This window comes from Pyrgilauda ruficollis, unplaced genomic scaffold, assembly GCF_017590135.1.
Source record: "Pyrgilauda ruficollis isolate IOZ18807 unplaced genomic scaffold, ASM1759013v1 scaffold46, whole genome shotgun sequence".
Taxonomy (NCBI): domain Eukaryota; kingdom Metazoa; phylum Chordata; class Aves; order Passeriformes; family Passeridae; genus Pyrgilauda; species Pyrgilauda ruficollis.
In genome coordinates, this window is record NW_024526155.1 from 4,227,807 (window position 1) to 4,246,551 (window position 18,745).

Genomic DNA, 18,745 nt, shown 5'->3' on the forward strand with positions numbered 1-18,745 from the left:
GGCGGCATGGAGCGGGCACGGGGAATCTTCGGGGGACCCAAGGTGGGCTGGCGGTGCTGCCGGAGGCGGGAACGGGGGTGTACCGGCACCGAGGTGCTGCGCACGGAGCGGCGAACGCGGCGCGCCCGGTGCGGAGGTGTCGTGTCTGGGGCTGAGGTGCCGTGCCCGGTTCGGAGGTGCCGTGCCCGGTTCGGAGGTGCCCCTCTCCGGTCGTGCCCCGGGGCCGGGCGGCCGCACCTGCTCTCCGCTCCCCGGGGCTGCGGCACGGCCGAGCCCTCGCTGGGGATGTGCCCCCGGGACAGCGCTCGGTGCCCGCTGTCACCCCGCGGTCCCAGCCGGGCGCTGCGCTGCCCCGGCCCGGTGCTCCCCGCAGGGACGGGCTCGGGCTGTCCCGGGTGTCCCGCACATCCCGCCGCCGGGGCGATGCGGGTCGGGCTCATCCCAGCGCCCGGCCGGGGACACGGCTCCGCCGGGCTGGGGATGCACTGGTGGCCTGGCTGGGGAAGGGGAGGCTCTGAAGGGCCCTGCATCCCAACCACTATCGTAGTCTGTTAAAACAGATGTTTTCTCTTGTGTCTTTTATTTTGTTTTGGGTGCTGTTGGGTTTTTGTTGTTGTTGTTGTTGTTGTGGGGTTTTTTTGGTTTCTTTTTTTTGTTTTGTTTTTGGTTTTTTTGGTTTTTTTTTTTTCTTTGTGGTTTCGTTGTTGTTTTTTTCTTTTTCTCGTACACATTTAGTTCAGTTATTCCTCAGATACCCATGACACCACTTTGGAGCACTCTCTGACAGAAGGCAACAATCTTTTACTCTCTCCATGCCCTGTACACTTCATCTCTAGTAGGATCATGCGGTAATTTGTTTATTATCTAGATTGTAACCTAGAGGAGGAGGAAGATGAAACAGCTGTGGTTAGCAATAGTCCTGTATCTGATGGAAGAGCACTGCCTGTGCTGCAGGATGGCTCAGCTCTCATGCTGTGGTCTGGGTGAGTGCTGTACAGGGAGCAGGTCTGCCAGGTTGGGCTCTTGTGGGAAAGTAGGAGTCAAGGCAGAAGAGACCAAGAAAAGGGATGTGAGAGTTGTGGTGCTGCTCTGAGAGAACGTGAGTGGTGGTAACTGCTTGTGGCTTTTCCAGAGAAGAAGATTGTCTCCAAAAACACCAAAGGACTGGGGAGTTTTGCTGCTGTTTGCAGTGGCAGCAGCTTGTGGCTTTTCCAGAGAAGAAGATTATAAATCGAAAGGTTTGGCATGGGAGACCACATGCACATGGAGCTGCGTACTGAGGAGCAGAGAGCTCTGGAAGAAGCACTGGGCTCCGAAAGGATTGGGGAGTTTTGCTGCTGTTTGCATCCTCTCCCACTCCCAAACAGTTTATCTCTCAGCAGAGTTTGCACCAGGAAAATCTCACATACTTGGAAAGGGCAGTGTGCACAGTCTGATTTGTTTCATTCTATCACTGTGGTTCCCTTTCTAGGAAGCTGATCCATGCAATAGCAGGCAAACCTTGATACCAAAATCCCGGGAGCATTGGCAGCTGCTAATGGTTAAAGCCTTTTTAAGTCCATTTCAGTTTTGGGAGATGGTGGTGCTTCACCAGCTCCACTAAGAAAAAAGGCTGTTGATTCACCCTGGTGATTTCAAACTTTTGGTCAAGAGAAGCAACCTAAATTCTTTAATCTGTGCTTCCACTTTTCCTGTGTATGGGAGACTGGTATACCAAAGAGAAAGACCTAGGAAAAACTGCAGGGTTTGACTGCTAAGATCAGGCTTCTGTTGTCTGGCTATTGGCAATTATGGGACTGGTTTTCCTGACTCAGGCAGTCCCTTTCAGTCCTGTGAACCTGCTAAGTCAGGCTTGGGGAAAAAAAAATGGGCCTGAAGTCAGTTAATGAGCCCTATTCATTCCTCTGGATCCTCTGCCATTGGGAACGATCAGTTTTGTGTTTTAGAGATGTTTCTGGTAACTGGAGCAGCTTCTGCCCCAGCTGAATGTGGGACTGGGGCTGCCTCTGTGTTTTTCTGGAACTCGCTGACTCCCAGAGACTGCAGTGATGAACAGGGAGCTGTGGCAGGACAACTTTGAACCCTGCTTATCGAAGGCCCATAAAAGAACAGAGAAGTTTGATGTTCCTTTGATGTCAACCATGACCCTTTCTGTTCAACATCCAGAGCAGAGACCATGTCCTTGCTCACTGCCCTCTTCTTGTAGGTCAGTCCCAGCTTGGGGGCTTCAGGACATGTGGCTGTCTTCTCCTGCAGCTCCATGTGCCATGTTGTGGAGAGCAGAATGGGAATAGGGGTTTCTGGGGTCAGGCCCACTCTCTCCAGTGACTGGTATAGCTCATTTGCAAAATAATCACCAGGTGACATGGGGCAGTTGTTCTGTGAGGCACACTTTGTGTGTCAGCCTCTCACAGAAGGGTGGCCCAGCCTGGGTGGTACCAAAGGTGCCTGTGCTGGCTGTACCCAGTGGGTTTGGTGAACATCCTGCCCCACTCCCTGTAGCCTGCAGACTCTCCCTGCCTATCATGGGGACTGCAAGAGGACAAGGATGATGTTGGATTTGGCTCATCCACTTCTTGTGCACAGCCTGAGCCCTGGCTTGGCATGGTCAGAGCCTGGTGCTGCCGAGCCGGTGCTGAGCTCCAGCCATGCCTTACACAGTGGTACCTTGTGTGTTCAGTTCTTTAACAGTGTGGTACAGGGGTGCTCTTGGATAACCTTCCCAGATCCAGGTGGCAGTAAGAGGTTGTCTTGGTGCTGCACAAAGTGCCAGGACTCTGTTTACTGCTCTGAAGCAGTGCCTGGCTCCAGCAAGGGGGGAGTGTGAGCTCTGTGGTGGGCACATGGCCCTGCTACCCCATGGGAACCATCATCTGTGATGACACACAGCCACCATCACCTCTTAATGTCACCAGAAGTCTCACACTGAGGTCAGTAGAGTAGTTGGTGCCAGGATGGAGCATCCTCCTCTTCCTCAGCCACCAGCCATGATCCTCTTTTAAAGGCTCACCCCTTACAGCATGTGACAGATACATCTCCCAAGTGCATTTGTGGTGTGTTCAGGTTTGAGGATGATGCTGTGCTACTTCCACTTCACAACTCTCTTGAGCCACTCTCACCTCTTGCTTCTAAATGAGAGTTTGAGATTAACTTAGGATGAGGAACTCTTTGTTCCTAACAGCACATTTCCATGAAAGCAGACTTCGGGGACATAGTTAATTGTTTTTTCCAGTGATTTGCCACGCTTATAAAATAATTGTCAAATTACAGCTGTAATTAGCCTGGTTTTCAGCCATTGAGATTAATAGAATGAGCCTAAATCATCACCTTTCAAGAGGCTGAATAAATAATCCTGGGCAAAGTCACTGTTAAGGGTTTTTAAATGATTCAGCTTTATCAGCTGCCTGATTATCTGTTAACGTCTGCTGGAAACCTCACAATAAAAGGGTCGGACTGACCTTGGTCATTGTATATATTTTTAAAAAGACCCTAACACCACCTAATACAGAAAATCCTTCAAGTGCCTTAGCTTGAATGGCTCTTTTTATGCCATATAATGGGCAAGCTGAGCAGGTAAACTGCACTGCCATGGTCCACTGATCAAACCGTAATAGAGAAATTGTGTTGGATCGACTGTGGATGAAAATACTTTGAATGTTTGGTTAACTTTCCCCCTAATTTCACTAAAATGAAAATATTCAGACTTGATCTTGGAATGGAACGTACTTGTTTGAGTACCTTTATTTTGTGTTTGAATTTATTTTTGAAGCTTATTAAGTCTCAAAGAAAACATTACAATATTTTTTTAGAGAAGTTAAGCCAGAGCCCTGAAAACTTCTCCTTTTTAAAAATCTGAACCAACTTGCTGATATCTGCACTAATGAGTCATGTGCCATGGTTGAGCTAAAACTTTTTTTGCATAAAAGTGGAAATGGCTGGGTTTGTTCTGATGGCCTTGCTGGGGACTGTGTGTGCTGAGGACACACAATTTACAGCCTTTTGAATGTTCTTTGAACCCATCCATCTGGCTTTCAACAAGTCTGGAGTGAAACTAAAAGGTTTATTGCATTACACTCTGGGTTTTTGATGCGCTGGTGGGAGGTGAGTGGAGGTGCAGGAGGGACTGAAGGTTTCCTGCACAAAGCTGGTCCTGAGCGTCCTCACTGTGCCTGGGAGAAGAACAAAGCTCCTTCCTCAGGAGAACGTCGGAGAGTTCTGCTGCTTTCTTGTTCTTCATCGGAGCAGGTGGTGCCACATCCAGCTGGGCTGGGAGAAGGGAAGTCATCAGTCTGGTCTAGTGGGTGGCATCCCTGCCCACGGCAAGGGAGGTTGGAACTAAATGACCTTTAAGTTCCTTTCCAACCCAAACCTTTCTGTGATTCTATGATCAGTGGTCCTGGGATGGCTGAAGGCTCCTGTCCAGTGCTGGTGCAGCCTGTGGTGCTGTTCAGATCCTTCACCAGGTGTTGAGATCCCAATATAATGTGTGTGCTCATGCTTTCTGTACAAGTAAATCGAAAGGTTTGGGGTGGGAGACCACATGCACATGGAGCTGTGTACTGAGGAGCAGAGAGCTCTGGAAGAAGCACTGGGCTCCTGCATTCACCCCGGGCCAGCTGATTGCCACCAGCAGTTTGATCCATCCTGAGCCTGCCCCAGCTGTGTTTGCATCCCACCAGTGTTTCAGTGGCAGCTTCGTGGCCATCATGTGGAGATGGCCTGAGCCCCAGCACTGTGCCTGCCTTTTGCAGCAGGGGTGGCCAGTGAAAGCCCTGGCAGTGAGTCAGGTGCCTCTGCCTGCAGGGCAGTGTGTGGGGGTGGCAGTGAGCTCGAGGGCATCAGTCCCCGAGATGGGCACTGCCAGCGCGGTGCCAGGAGCTCACGTCACCTGCTCTGGGACACTTGCAGGCACTGCTTACTCAGTTTTCTCCCAGCTCCTCGTAGTTACTGTTTGATGCATACCCTGACACCAGAGGGTTTGTGGGTTTTAATTAGTAACTCTGGGTAGTTTAGTTATCCATGCAAATATCCAGTCCTCTTCTGAGCCCTACTCCCTTCATACCCTTGGCACCCTGCAGCTATCATCTATGCAGGAAAATGCATGCATGTTGTAACTAAATGTCTAAATGTCTGTTTGGTTATAACAATGTTATAACTAAAAAGAACCTTGTGTATTAAGTTTCTAATCTACAGTTTCATTTAAAAATACAATAAAATCAAATATGTATTTTGTAGGCTATTCTGTTACGTAAAAGAAAACAGTTCTGGAAAGATGGATATCTAGCTGAAACATTTTACAGCTAATATTTTCCTTCCCAGTTCGACTTCCAAATCACATTTGTCATGCTCCTCCAAAAGCCCCAGCTGGCTAATGGAAAAAGCTTGCTTTTTGTTTTCTGGCTCTCTTTCTCCAAAATCCAATGTTTCAGCAATAGTGGGGAAATAGGGCTTCAGAGTGAAAAGACCTGAGTTACTGTCTCATTTTTAATGAGTAAAAATTTAAGTGTTTTATTGTGAAGCCTTGTTAGCTCTATGGGGCAACCTGTTATTATTTTTTTTTTACAGCACCTTTGTGCCGTGGGACTGACCCCTTGTGTAGGATTAGAGAGCCTGTAAACCCTGATAATACCATGTAATTAACAACCCATGAGGAGCTGATTCTTGGGAGTGAAGTCAAAGTTTTCATGTAATGACTCTTAGCAAATTAATTAGGGTTTGGCTTCCTGTGATTTCAAGGAGGAAGAAAGCTGGAAAGTCAAGGTGTTTGGAGTTTGATTTTTTCACTCCTCCTGAACTCTAAATAAGGATAGAGCAGTGCCTCAAAATTACAGGAAACAGGATAAATTTCTAAAGACTCATTAGATGTGTGAGTTGCAGCAAAATACTTCAACAATACATAGATATTGAAAAACAAACTTTATAATGATTATATTTCAAAAATGTTTATGTGCCATGACTTTGTCCTTGTATTGGCTATGTTTATACCCATGTGAGCACCAATTCTCTCTGAATTATTGTTGCAGCTCAAGAGTGCCTGACCCATTTCTCTCATTGCAGGTAGAGCTTCACGTCCACCTGGATGGAGCCATCAGACCAGAGACCATCCTGTACTTTGGCAAGTGAGTTGTGGGGGGAAGTAAGCTCTGGGAGCTGCAGTACAAAGGCATCCTCCCTCCTGCTTCCCCAGGTCTGTGACAGAGGAGCTCCTGCCGGCAGCAAACCTGGCTGGTGCTGGTTCTGCCTCTGCCCAGAGCTGCACAGTGTGAGGACACTGAGCACACCCCAAAGGACAGGGGGGCTTCCCTGGTAGCAGGAATGGGACTGAGGTGGTCGTGGGTTTGTGAGCTGGGCAAGCTCAGAGGAGCCACCATGAGAAAAGTCCAGAAGATCTCATAAAGAGCTGCCTGCCTTTGAAGTGAACCCAGGACACAGCAGAGGTGCTGTATTCTCATTTCTTTTTCCACATTCCTAGTTGCAAAACTAAATGGAATGGCAGCAGGCTGGGAACATCGTCTTGGTGTTAGTGCTGCTACACGGTTTGGGAGGAAAAACCAGCTTGGGTGGCCTTGCCTGCCCTGCTGCCATGTGCATTTGAATCCCAGGCTGTCAGCAGGCAAGGAGTCACCCTGGTGTGGGGCTGGCCCAGGGAAGCACTTGGCAGTGCTTTAGAGAGAGGTTGTTTCCTTGACAGAGCCCACGTGCATCTTCCTTCAGTGTAGATTGTGTGGGAAGCACGGGGTGAATTATTAACCTGTGCCAGGGCCTGGCTCCACATTTGTAAGCAAAATAAACAAGATTTCTTCCAGCTGTCACTGATATCCTCAGATCAAGAAGGTGGCAAGGGTAAGGATTTTGGGACACGGCTCTTAGGCACAGCTCGGGTATTCTGGGGAGGAAGCCAGTTCTGAGGAGGATGGGAAGTGGTTCTAGCATCCTGTGAGCCCAGCAGATTCCAAGGCAGTGCAGTCCTAGGGAGAAATATTATTTCTGAAGTAGCTTTTTCTGCAGGGCCTGGCCATGCTTTCTGCTGTGTAGCCAGAGAAAGGAGGGTGGGTCAGGGCTGTCCATCCCATTTTTTTCCTGGATGAACTCAGGGTTCCTGCAGGTGGGCTGCAGGGCTGGAATACAGGCCCAAGTGAACAGAAGAGCTGGTGCTGACTCCCTGGGGCTCTGCTGGGTCCCTCTGCCTGCAAACAGAAAATTCCAGTGTAGTCCCCTAGGAGAATTGTAGGAGCCCTGAAACCCAGGAGGTACTGGCTGTCTGGGGATCCTGTGCCAGGATCCTTTCTGAGGGCAGAAACCTTCATTGCCTGAGTGTGTGCTGAGTTCCCTCTTATTTTTAAACAGCCCTGGCATCCCCCTGAGCTGCCAGCCCTCGGGTGAAGCAAGGCTGTGCTATTCATGGGCTCTAAAACTTGCACTCACACACAAACCAGTGGGGCAGTGCAGAAGGCTGTAGGGGACTGACTGCCTTTATAACCTCACCCTGGGCCCAGAATGCTGCTTGTGGTCTATTTTTAAATGTAAAGAGCTGGAAATAATTTTGCTAGGTCGTGTTTGACCATGTAGACAGAACCCCAAGCTGCTGGGATGCACAGGCCCCCTTGGGCAGTGCGCTGCTGAACTCGGCTGTTTTTAGAAAGTTTGTCTCCAATTCTGTCAGGTCTGGGTCAGTCTTTGATCATTCCTGCTCAGCCAGAGGGCTCAGAGGCGTGACAGACCCCTCATGGGGATGGGGTGTCCCCAGGAAAGGTGCCCTTCCTGTGGTGGGATGGTGTGCATGGTGCTGCCCGTGGCTGGAGGGAGCTCTGGGCAGGACACCGAGGTGGCAGTGAGGACAAACATGTTCCTCTCTGGCCACTTTGCTTCCAGAAGAATCCCACCTACAAGGAGGGTTGGATGGGGCAGCAGCAGCTCCAAAACCCACACGGGCATGATCCACCAGATCTCCCCTTGCAGAGGCATGGTTCCAGTGTGGATCATCCCAGAGCACTGCCACCTGTGCCTGCAGGAAGGCTCTGCTTCGGGAAGCACATGAAACAGGTCAGGGAAGTGGCTCTGCTGTAGGAAACTTTCCTGTGGCAGGTGGAGGAAGGTGCAGGTCCGTTCCTGGAGCAGAGACTGAGGTGTCAGTGCCATGGAAAGGGCAAGGCAGGGAGGAAAATCGATGCCTTGGCAGCGATGAGTGTTCCCTGCTGAGTGCCAGCAACTTAATCTGTGCAGATTGCATGTGAGGGCTGAGCATGGGGCTGGTTTCCTTCCTGGCTGAGTGGGGAAGGAGCAATGTTTACCAAGCCCAGGGGTCCTTTGGACTGTGTCCCTGCATGGTTCATTGGGATGGCTGCTGGCAGGGCAGCACTGAAGCTGGCTGTGGTTTTGTCTCTATTAGCAGAGTTCTTCCACCAATCAGCTATAATTCATATTGGCAGGAAAGAGGATTAAAAACAAATGTCTGGTTATTATTCCAAATTTGTTTTGGCTTGTGCAGGGTACCAGAGGGTGGGGGGATGGCAAAGCCTGCCCAGGAAGCTGCAGCACCCTTGGCTGGCTGCCCCCTCGATCTCAGCTGTCACCACACCAGGACCACCTTCACCCTCTTGGTATTCCAGCTGCTCCTGGGAAAGATGGCCTCTTCCCTTTGGAAGCATTTATGTGGGCATTAGGGTGTCTGTGCCTTCAGTGAGAGCAGTTGTTGCCCTTTGTTCCTGCGTGGGAGGTGTTCCTGTCACAGGAGATGCCACCAGGGTGCTGGGCTCAGGAAGCAGCTCCCTTGCAGGAGCTGCTGGCACCAAACCCATGAGCCACGACACTTCTGCCTGTGTGATCCCTGCCTTGGAGCATCTCCTTGATTTTTTAATCCTTTGAGCCTGCATAAGTGGAAATTAACTCTTCTAAAGAATTTTGGCAATTCTGCTGCTAGGTCTAGGAGGTGCCAATAAATAATCCAGAGCTTCTTTAGATGAACTCCTTCTTAAGCTTAAAATGTGCCCTGGCTGTGTTCCTGCCAGGTCAGCCTGGGCTTGTATTTCAGTTTGTTTGTGCTTTGCCTGTGTTTTGGACTGCCTTCCTCTCTGCTGAGGTTCAGGGCTCCATCCATGAGGAGATTTTGGAAGGACAGCGTGTGCTGTGTCTTTCCTGTGAGGAAATGATGGTTGATGCTGCCAGCTTTGGATGCAATTGGTGTATAAAATGGGCTGATTAGAAATGTGATAACCTTCACTGTCAGTAACGTGTGACTTTGTTTCTAGGAAAAGAGGCATCCCTCTCCCTGGCAATACTGTTGAGGAGCTCCTGAAGTATGTCAGCTATGACACACCACTGACACTTCCCCAGTTTCTAGAGAAGTTTAATTACTACATGCCTGCCATTGCGTAAGTACCCTGCTTTTTGCTTTTTCCCCCTCAGCCCTTGGCAGGATCCCTTGGCTCAGCCTCAGAGATCCCTGTGGGCCCTGAGGGTGACAGTCCCACTGCCATCCCCACAGGGGTGACCGTGAGGCGGTGAAGAGAATTGCCTATGAGTTTGTGGAAACAAAAGCCAAGGAAGGAGTCGCCTACGTGGAGGTCCGGTACAGCCCTCACCTCCTGGCCAACTCTGGTGTGGCTCCCATCCCCTGGGGACAAGCTGAGTGAGTGATCCTGCTGTGCTGGGGAACCCCTGGGTGGCTGGTTGGGCATGGAGAAGGCATCCCCATGCCAGTCAGCCACTGTGCCTTCAAAAGCTGCTGTAACAAACCTCCTTTCTCCTCCCGTGCAGCGAGAGCCAGCATGCTTCACCTCTCTCTCCCACCAAGAGGGTTTTTCATCTTAAACACCTCTGTGTGCTGCAGTGTTTTAACATCCCTTGCTCTGGGCACTGAGTTCTGCATGTGCAGAGCAGCTGTGCTCAACCTTCTGCCTGAAGCCCTTCCCTGTGAGAGGGAAAGAAATGTCCACATATGGACTGCCTGACCACAGAATGGGAGTCTGAGCTGGCAGCGGTGGTGGGGGTGTTGGAGGGGGCTGCTGGTCTGATCCCTTCCTTTCATGTCATCCCCTCTGTGATATGTGCCTCTCATTAAATCAATGCTGGGCTCTGGGGCCCCTCCAGAGTGTGCTGTGGTGGGTGCTGAGCCCTGGGCTTGCGGAGAATTGTGTGCCCTAATGAGATGCTCTGGCAAAGAGGGGATTCCTCTGCTAAAGCACATCCCCAAGGCCTTTCTAAGTCTTAGTGTCATCTGTGCCTGCTGCAGTGGCACAGAAGTTACATATGTACCTGGTAAATGTGGCCCTGGCATGGGTGTGAAAGGTGCTCTGGGTGGTCTCAGTGGGCAGGTGGAACCTGGGGCAGCCTGTCCTCCTGTGGGCATGCTGGGCTGGACCTGTGGCTCCTGCCTGCCTCCCTGGCAAGTGTCTGGCCTCTTGCTGATAGCTTTTCTTCCCTGCAGGGGAGACCTGACTCCAGATGAAGTGGTTCAGCTCGTAAATCAGGGACTGAAGGATGGAGAGAGGGATTTCCACATCAAAGCCAGGTCTATTCTATGCTGCATGCGCCATATGCCAAGTAATGTATTGCAGCTGCCCTGCTGCTCTGCTCCCTTCCCTGACGTGGGGGGGGATGTCCCTGGGGCTGGGGCCCTGCAGGATGTGGGGAGAGCCCTGCTCTGTGGGGCTGGTGCAGCACCAGACAGTGCTGGGGGTCTCTGGGGGTCCTCTGCTCCTTCCACTTGCAGGGCAAAGGTGTGCTGGATGCAGGAGTGGGGCTCTGTGGGTGTTACATGGAAAAACCCCTTTGCCCAGGATTTTTCTCTTGGGAAGCTGAAAAACCTCAAAGAAAAAGGAAAACAATAATTATCTCATTTGCTACTCCTGTGTTTTGCTCCTTTAAAATGTGTTTAGAAATCGTTTATCCACAAGTGATTGTTTCATTAGTTTCTGGTGTGAATTATTTTAACTCACTAGCCAATCAGTACAAAGCTGTGTCGGGACTCTAGAGAGAGTCACAAGTTTTCATTATCTTATATTTCTGGTTTCTAGGCAAAAAAAAAAAAAAAAAATTTTCTTTGTAGAAACAGGAGAGCTGTAAGGCCCAGTCTGCAGTGGCACAGTGATCTGCAGTTACAGTCCCTGCCAGTGCACAAGTGGCAAAGGCAGGAGGTGGCAGGAGCATCCGAGGGTGTGTGCAGCCTGCAGTTCCCTGCAGGAGGGATTGCTGGTGCAGCCAGCAGAGGTGGCATTCTCATACCTGTGTCCCAGGGCAGCAGCTGATACCCAGAGCCACAATGTGCTGATAGAGAGTCTTTAGCAGTGCATTCAGGATGTGCTGCACAGGGAGAAGCCACCCTGCAATTACTGAACTGTTGAGAGAAAGGCAGAGATACCAGCCAGAACTGACTAATGTTAAACTTGTTAATAAAATAATGACTCTAACCCAGCAAGTTGGAAAATGGTGGAAAAAAACCCAGATGATGAAGTTGCACATATCATCCTGGTGTGTTCATATGATTTGGGGATTTTCTGTACACAGCAGGTGCCTGTTAATTATTAACACAACTGTTTATCTCTGTTTCTTGGCCTTTCTGCTAGGGTTAAGTGCTACGTGAGCTGGTAGATGCAGTTTCTCTCTCATAGGTTATCTATCCTGATCAGAGAGAACTCTCAAGCAGTTGTTGGCCACTTGTTAGTCTCTTTTTCACTGCTGGCAAATAGATAAAGCTTCAGCTCCTTCCTATCAGGAGTAGAATCCTTGGGAGAGTCAAGCATGCCCTACAAAGGGCAGGGGTGGCTGCAGTACAGGGCCCCCCCCAGAGGTCCCTCCCAGCCCAATCTCCCCCTGACACAGCTTATCTGCTGGGGCAGTTCCTCACCTTGCCCAGCTGGGAAGGGATGAAGGCTCAGGAGTTGAGGGTTTCTCCCACACATCATGTTACAGCCCCAGGACAGTGCAGTTCATCTCACCTTGAGCCAACTGCAGCAGTCACCACTGCTTGGAAATCTTTAAATTAATTTTTTCCCCTGCTTGAAGCAAGCAGAAAAACATGATGAGAGTAGTTTTACAGCTGGTGAATGCATTTAATTTCCTTTTCACTGACAACAGACTGATCCATTGACAGCTTTTATCTGCCTGAAGATCACAGAGATGACAGACCTTTCTAGGAGTTTGCTAGCTTTCTTTTTGAGCATCAAATTTTGGGAAAGACTAAAGAAATTTGCTCAAGCCTTCTAGTTATAGGACCAGGATTTGTTTAGAAAGATGCTGAAGGTGTGACCATTATGAATGCTTCCTCCTGAATCCTGGTGCTGCCTCTCCCAGGCTGGTCTCCAGAGGTGGTGGAGCTCTGCAAGAAGTATCAGAATGACTCTGTGGTGGCTGTCGACCTGGCTGGAGATGAGACCCTGAAGGTGGAGGATTACTCTGAGCATAAGAGGGCTTATGAGGTTTGTGGAATAAGTTTTAAAAAGAAATTACAAGAAGAATGTGTATTGAGGGGACGTGTGTGAAGGGACGCTTTTCAAACTGCAAACAGCTGGGACAGCTTAAAAAATTCGTTGCAGCTATTAAAAACATTCTGTTAAATAGAAGAAGTATTTGTTTATATTTCCTAAATGATTAATGGCAGGCATCATTGCTAAAACATGGCCTTAGAGCTGGGGCTTGGCACGCTGTGAGTGACATGGAGCCCAAATCACCTCCACCCCTCTGCTGTTGGCTCCTGGGGCTTGGTGAAACCACAGCCAAGGGTGGAAGAGACTGGCCTTTCCAGTCTGGCAGAAATCACCCGAGGAGCAGAGCAGAAACTGCACATTTGCTGGGCTTTTATCTGATCATCTCAAATGCAAACACTGGAATGGCTTCAGGAGCCTGAGCCCAGGCTCTCCCCAAACCTCAGCCTTTGCAGTGGCTCCGAGGGAAGGGAAAGCCTCTCTCCTCTTTGCTGGTGGAAATTTGGGGTTGTTAGTCCCCACCATCAGTGGGGGAGGAAGTTGTGCACCATCACTGACAGAAAGGGTGGTGGTTTGCAAGCAATGCTCGGGTCTGAAAGGACATGGGGTTCCTTGGGGTCTTCACCCCATCAGTGGGAGCTGATACAAGGCTGGCTGCACTGCTGTGCTGAGTGAACAGGCTGATTATAGACACTGGCACGGGAGCAGGGCTTCATTAACTGATGGAAGGCAGTCTCATGGTGCCCTGGTGGGCCAGCAGTACACAGGTCCAGCCTCCTCTGTCTGAAGGATGCATCTTGTCTCTGTGCCAGGGGCTCGCTCAGGCTCTGAGATGCTGAAGCAACACCCCCCACCCCATCTGTATTAAGTAACTGAAAAACACTCCTGAGTGCAAAGCCCTGAAGGAATGTCTGTGAAGAGCATCTGCTGCAAGATGGGGCTTGCAGCCTGTCTGCTGCTGCCAGCTGGGTGGCCCTTCTCCAGCAAAGCAGGAGCCAGCATTCCCTCCAGGCCCCATGGCTTCCCAAAGCCCAGCTGGCCTGCGAACCCCTGGCACAGAAATGTTCAGGGTGATCATGGAGCTGCACCCAAAGGTGCACTCACAGGGTCCTTGGGGCAGGGCTGCCTCCACCCCCAGCCCCTTACAGTGTCAGAGCATTTCTTCATCTCTGCCCTGGGGTGCTTCTACACCCTCACACATGGCTGCAGCTAGCCAAAAATGTACAAGTTCCAAAGCATGGAACTGCTGCAAGTTTCATGCAGAAAGGCAGGTGGGTGGAGGAAGAGGAGCTCAGAGCTTGCTGCTGTCTGTAGACGAGGCAGTGGTGAACTCACCCAGGGTTAAAAGCCCGTGAAGAGCCTGGCTGGGCTCCAGTGGAAGATAACCAGGATTTTTAAGTGTCTCTGTAAGTGACATTACTGAGCCCTTGGAGCGCAAGGCTCGTGATCTGTGGGCTCTTGGCACAGGAGCCTTGCTGTGCCCCTGAGAGCAGTGCCAGCCCCAGAGCTTGCTGTCCTTGCTGCAGGTGACGGCACAGGAAGATGTTGTCCCTTGTTTTGCAGGAGGCTGAGAGGTGTGGGATCCATCGCACCGTGCACGCCGGGGAGGCCGGCCCGGCCGCCATGGTCAAGGAGGTACGAGGAGCTCCTGCCTCAGGACAGAGAGGGACAGGCTGTGACAGGCCCTGCCCCGGGCACAGAGGCACCCAAGTGCTCCCCATATCCATAGCAAAGGGAACCCTGGGCACACGGGCACAGATCCCAGCTGATGGCTGGAAAAGGACGTGCCAGGAGCCAGCTGGGTGGTGTGGGCTGTGCCTGCAGTGGGACGGGGGCTCTGGGCAGGCAGGGCCTGAGCTGTGCTCGAGGCTCTGAGTACTTTTCCTCTGCTCTCTAGGCAGTTTATGTCCTGAAGGCCGAGCGTGTTGGCCACGGGTACCACGTGGTGGAGGACCCTGAGCTCTACAAGCAGCTGCTGAAAATAAAGATGCATTTTGAGGTAAGGATGTGTGGTGGGGCCGTGACAGCCAGGTAGGTGCTATCTGAGTGGAAAACAAGCCCTCACTCGGGCTGTGCTCCAGCCAGGGACAGGACCTGACACCCAGGTGCTGACCACATGTACAGTGATGTTGTATTTATGCCCACAGGAAAAATGCTGGGGACAAACCTGTCTGCTTGCTGGGAGCACTGGTGTGCACAGCAGCTTGTGGGAGGGATGTAGCAGAAAGAATGGATCCTTGTGTGGCCAAGGATAAATTCTGGAGGGCTTATTCACTGATTTATGCACCTCAAGCCTGAAGGCTCATCCTTCCACAAATCAGGCTGCTGTACCAGAGCAAGTCTGGTTAGAGGGTGGGAGTGCCTGGGAGTTACAGTGCACGTAAGGATTTCTTTTGCTTTTCCCCAGAATGGATATATCCACTAATAGAGGGAATATGTACTCAATGCAGGTGGTTTTGTAACTGTGATTGGCACAGGGCTGGTGACTGACTGGCCACGGGCAACATCCCACTGGCCCCTGTCACAGTCCTGGGGGCTCCTTGCATCCATATCCTGGGACATGCAGTGGTCTGTCAGAGTAGTGCTGAGGAGCACCTGTGAACAGGGCTCTGATCTGGTTTTACCCGTGTGCTGAGTGTCTGTGTCCACAGCTGGGGTTCAGATCCATGTGGCTGATTCTGGTTTTTATGCTCAACTCCCCCAAACAGGTCTGCCCTTGGTCCAGTTATCTCACTGGAGCATGTTCTCCGGACTTCACCAAACACCCTGTAATACAGTAAGACTTCTCAATTATGTGAAATCTCAAATAATCTCAAATCAGGATTTGTGTTGGTTACAGCTGTTTTATTGATGTATAAAGCTAAGGCACATCTAATTATGTAGGACAATGTGGCACATTCATGTCCCTTGGCACGGGAGAGCCTGGTGCAGCTGCAGGGGTGTGGGGGTCCCTTGGGGAGGCTGTCCTGTCCCTCCTGCCCTGCTCTGAGCTATGGGGCACGAGAAGCTACAGCCCAGCCCCTCCTGGCAGGTCAGTGCAGAGCCATGGGGGACAAGCTGAGCTTTGTGCCTTTCTCCAGCAGTCCCAAAGTCTTTGCTTTTGCTGCATTTCACCCTGAGAACTGCACAGTGTCACCCCCAGTGCTCTGCCCACCAGTTCAACCTGATTTCCTTGCAGATTTAAGAAGGATCGTGCCAACTATTCTCTAAACACGGATGACCCCCTCATCTTCAACTCCACCATTGACAAGGACTATGGCATCGTGAAGGAACACCTGGGATTCACTGAAGAGGAGTTCAAGAGAGTTGTAAGTTGGTCTTGGCTGGGTGCTCTGCTGATGTCTCAGTGCAGCCCAGAACAATCTGCTGGTTTTCTTTATAAGCTGAAGAGTTTTTAATGGAAACCAGAAAATTCCTCTCTGGCCTTGTAAGCAGGAAAGTAGGACCAGGCTCAAAGTACATATCCCAAAAATTCCTGAGTATTTAGACCTTTGCTTTGTGCTGGTCTCATTTCTCCTGTGACTGCTGCTAGGGATGGGCCAGAGCAGTTGGCATAAAGTAAAGCCATGGAAATGAATCTGAGAGTGGAAACTTTACCCTCTCCCTTGCCTGCTGCTGCTCAGAGCCAGGTGCTGGGATGTGCACAACTGTGTGTTCATGTCTGATGTGCCTTAATGTCCCTGTGTTCCCCCTCTGCCTCCTCAGAACATCAACGCAGCCCAGTCCAGCTTCTTACCCGAGAAGGAAAAGCAGGAGCTGCTCAGCAAGCTGTGTGAAGCCTATGGGATGGTCCCCAACGCGTCGTGAGCCGTTCCTGGGAGCCAGCGTGGAGTAGGGCCCTTCTTCAGCAGAGCCTGCCTCTGCTCTGTGCCAGTGGGAGCACTGGCAGGAGGTGCCCAGGGTCAGTCTCTGCTCCTGGCAGCCCTGTGTTGACCCTTACAGTGCTCATCAGAATCAGACTATCACACACACCTGCTTGTGCCCCACAGTCTCTCTCCTGAATGGATCTCCAGCTTCCTGCCCTGCTGCTGTGCAAGCAGACTGGCTCTGTCTGACTCCCTCCTCCATCTGCTGGGGTTTCTGTGCTGCAAATGCAAACAGAAGAACCTCCCTTATGGTTTTTGTCCTCCCCTCTTTCCCTGTTTTACCTGTCCTGTCCCACTGACCTGCCTGGCCCCTGCCTGCAGTGCTGAAATAACCACTCTCAACTCTGGCTGTGGCGTGGGTTAATCTTCACCTTTCCAGGGAAGAGGTGTGCTAGTGCTGGCAGGGAGCGAGCAGCCCTCTCAGACACAGAGCCTTTATTCTTGTCCCTGTGGGTGGGAGGGTCTGGTCACAGCTGTATTTACCCAGGGTTAGTCTTGTACTAACAAGACTGGAACAAGAACAAGCTGCAAGCTGGTGCCCCTGCCCGTGCACAAGTCTGAAGGGCATTTAAAACAAAATACCATTTTTTTGGTGTCCTTTCTCGCAGAGGAACTCCTATGTATCAGGCCTGCCAGTGTCACTGCTGCAGAAGTGCACACCTTGGGCTCAGGCCCCAGCTGTGCTCACAGCTGGCCATGACCATGCTCGCACATGCAGAGGAAGTTGGAGCAGAATTTTACCACTTCAGGCCAAAATCTGCCTTCTGGGATTTTCCCCACATTTTTAATCTTGGAGAACTACTGTGAGCTGCAGTTTGGTCTTCCTCTTACCTTTGTTTAGGACTTGGAAAAAGCGATTGATTGCCTGGTTTAACAATTCTGCCCTCTTTCTGATTTGACACAATCATTAGGCACTCTTAAGGCTGAATAAAGGAATTAACTTGGACCCAATGTCACATATTGACTCAGGTCCCATCTGATTGCTTCTCTCACTCAATTATGACACTGGCTAGAAGTCAGATCTTCAGTTTGGTGTAGAATTTATACAGAGAAACTCACCAAAATTTCTTTAGTGATTTTATGGCATTATAGTGTTTTTACTCAATAAGCAATAGAGCTGTGCATCCAGAGAAGAGACCATTGTTTTCTTACCTGAGTGTGTGGTGTGCTTTAGCATCCCAGGGCTCTGCCAAGATGCTCACTCCAAAGATACTGTACCAAAAAGTTGCCTTTGAAAAGGGGCCATGGTCACCATTGCCACGGACAGACCATGGGCTGGCCCAGTCTCAGCCAGCAGTGATGGTGTGCTGGGAGTATTTCCATTCTTTCTGGGCTTCCATATTGGTCTTCAGAGTAAAATACTCATCTCTGAAGTACGTGGTGCATATATACACATAGATAGATAAATGAAGATGAGAGAGTGATTTTCTTACTTTTATAAAGCAAAAGATAAAGTATCACTTTAAGGACGTGATTGTGGTAAGAAACAGGTTTTGGATCATTTTTCTCCAACAATTATTTCTGAAGAAGAGTTGCTTGTTTGGATTCTGGACAGTTGATTGTTAATCCTCTTTAATAAAATAACAAATTTATATTAAAAGAGAAATCCTTGTGCCTTTCTGTTCAAGGGTTACTGTTAGGGACTGTGGCCTGTGGTGCCCAATCCCTGCTAGGGGTTCATTGATGGGTGTGGTGGGGGCTTTGGTTGCTGCCTTCTCCTGTTGCCAGGTTGGAGCACTTTGCCAGCCAGAGGGAAGCCTGCTCCCTTGCCAAGCAGCCCAGCTGGATTTACAGCTCCAGGTTGTTCCAACCTGCCCTGTTCTTTTCCCTGCAGTAACACAAGGGGTGTGTACCGCTGCTGGAGCAGCAATGCCATCATGGGGTACTCTCACCTTTCCAGGTGTTTATCAAAAGTAGTCACTTTTTTTTTCCTGTCTCCTGGGTTTTGCACAGCTGGTTGATGCTCAGAGCCAAAGAGGGGCGGTCTGGGCTGCACCGGCAGTGTGGGCAGGGGAGTGTTTGCCCAAAGGTTTTTGGGTTATTTAGTACTTGGTTAGGCTTTGACAGCTCTGGCATGCTTGTGTTCAGCTGGAAAGAAGGGCTGGGAGCATCCCTGTGCTCAGCAGCTTTGCAGGTCAGGATGTGGCTGGATTAAAGCAGTGCCCTTGGTCTTTCAGCACAGTCAATGACAGTGGCTGAGCTGGCTGTCACTTGCAGGGGGAACCTGATGCCTCTCACCCATCCCCTGAGAGAAGCTGGCCAGCAGGTCCCTACTGCTCTGCCTAAATATAATTCTGAAACAGATATTTTCTGACCAGGGAGAGCTAAGATTAGCCCACATTTGACTGTTGGAGGTCTGTGTGGTGCTCAGTCCTTCTGCACTGCCTTTCAGCTCTGCGTGTGTGTCAGCATGAGCCAAAGTTACTGTTCTGTGGTAAGGAGAGCTGGAAATGGGGC

General features: G+C 50.5%; 1 protein-coding gene across 1 annotated transcript; it reads left to right on the forward strand.

Annotated features, from left to right (window-relative positions):
• The first annotated feature begins 6 nt into the window (after positions 1 to 6).
• Positions 7 to 17,888, forward strand: ADA (adenosine deaminase). Its single transcript, XM_041478777.1, has 11 exons — positions 7 to 42; positions 6,058 to 6,119; positions 9,249 to 9,371; positions 9,485 to 9,628; positions 10,427 to 10,542; positions 12,292 to 12,416; positions 13,986 to 14,057; positions 14,320 to 14,421; positions 15,131 to 15,198; positions 15,601 to 15,730; positions 16,128 to 17,888. Exons 1-11 carry the CDS (start codon positions 7 to 9, stop codon positions 16,227 to 16,229), a joined length of 1,080 nt encoding a protein of 359 aa, XP_041334711.1. The 3' UTR covers positions 16,230 to 17,888.
• Positions 17,889 to 18,745: the final 857 nt, after the last annotated feature.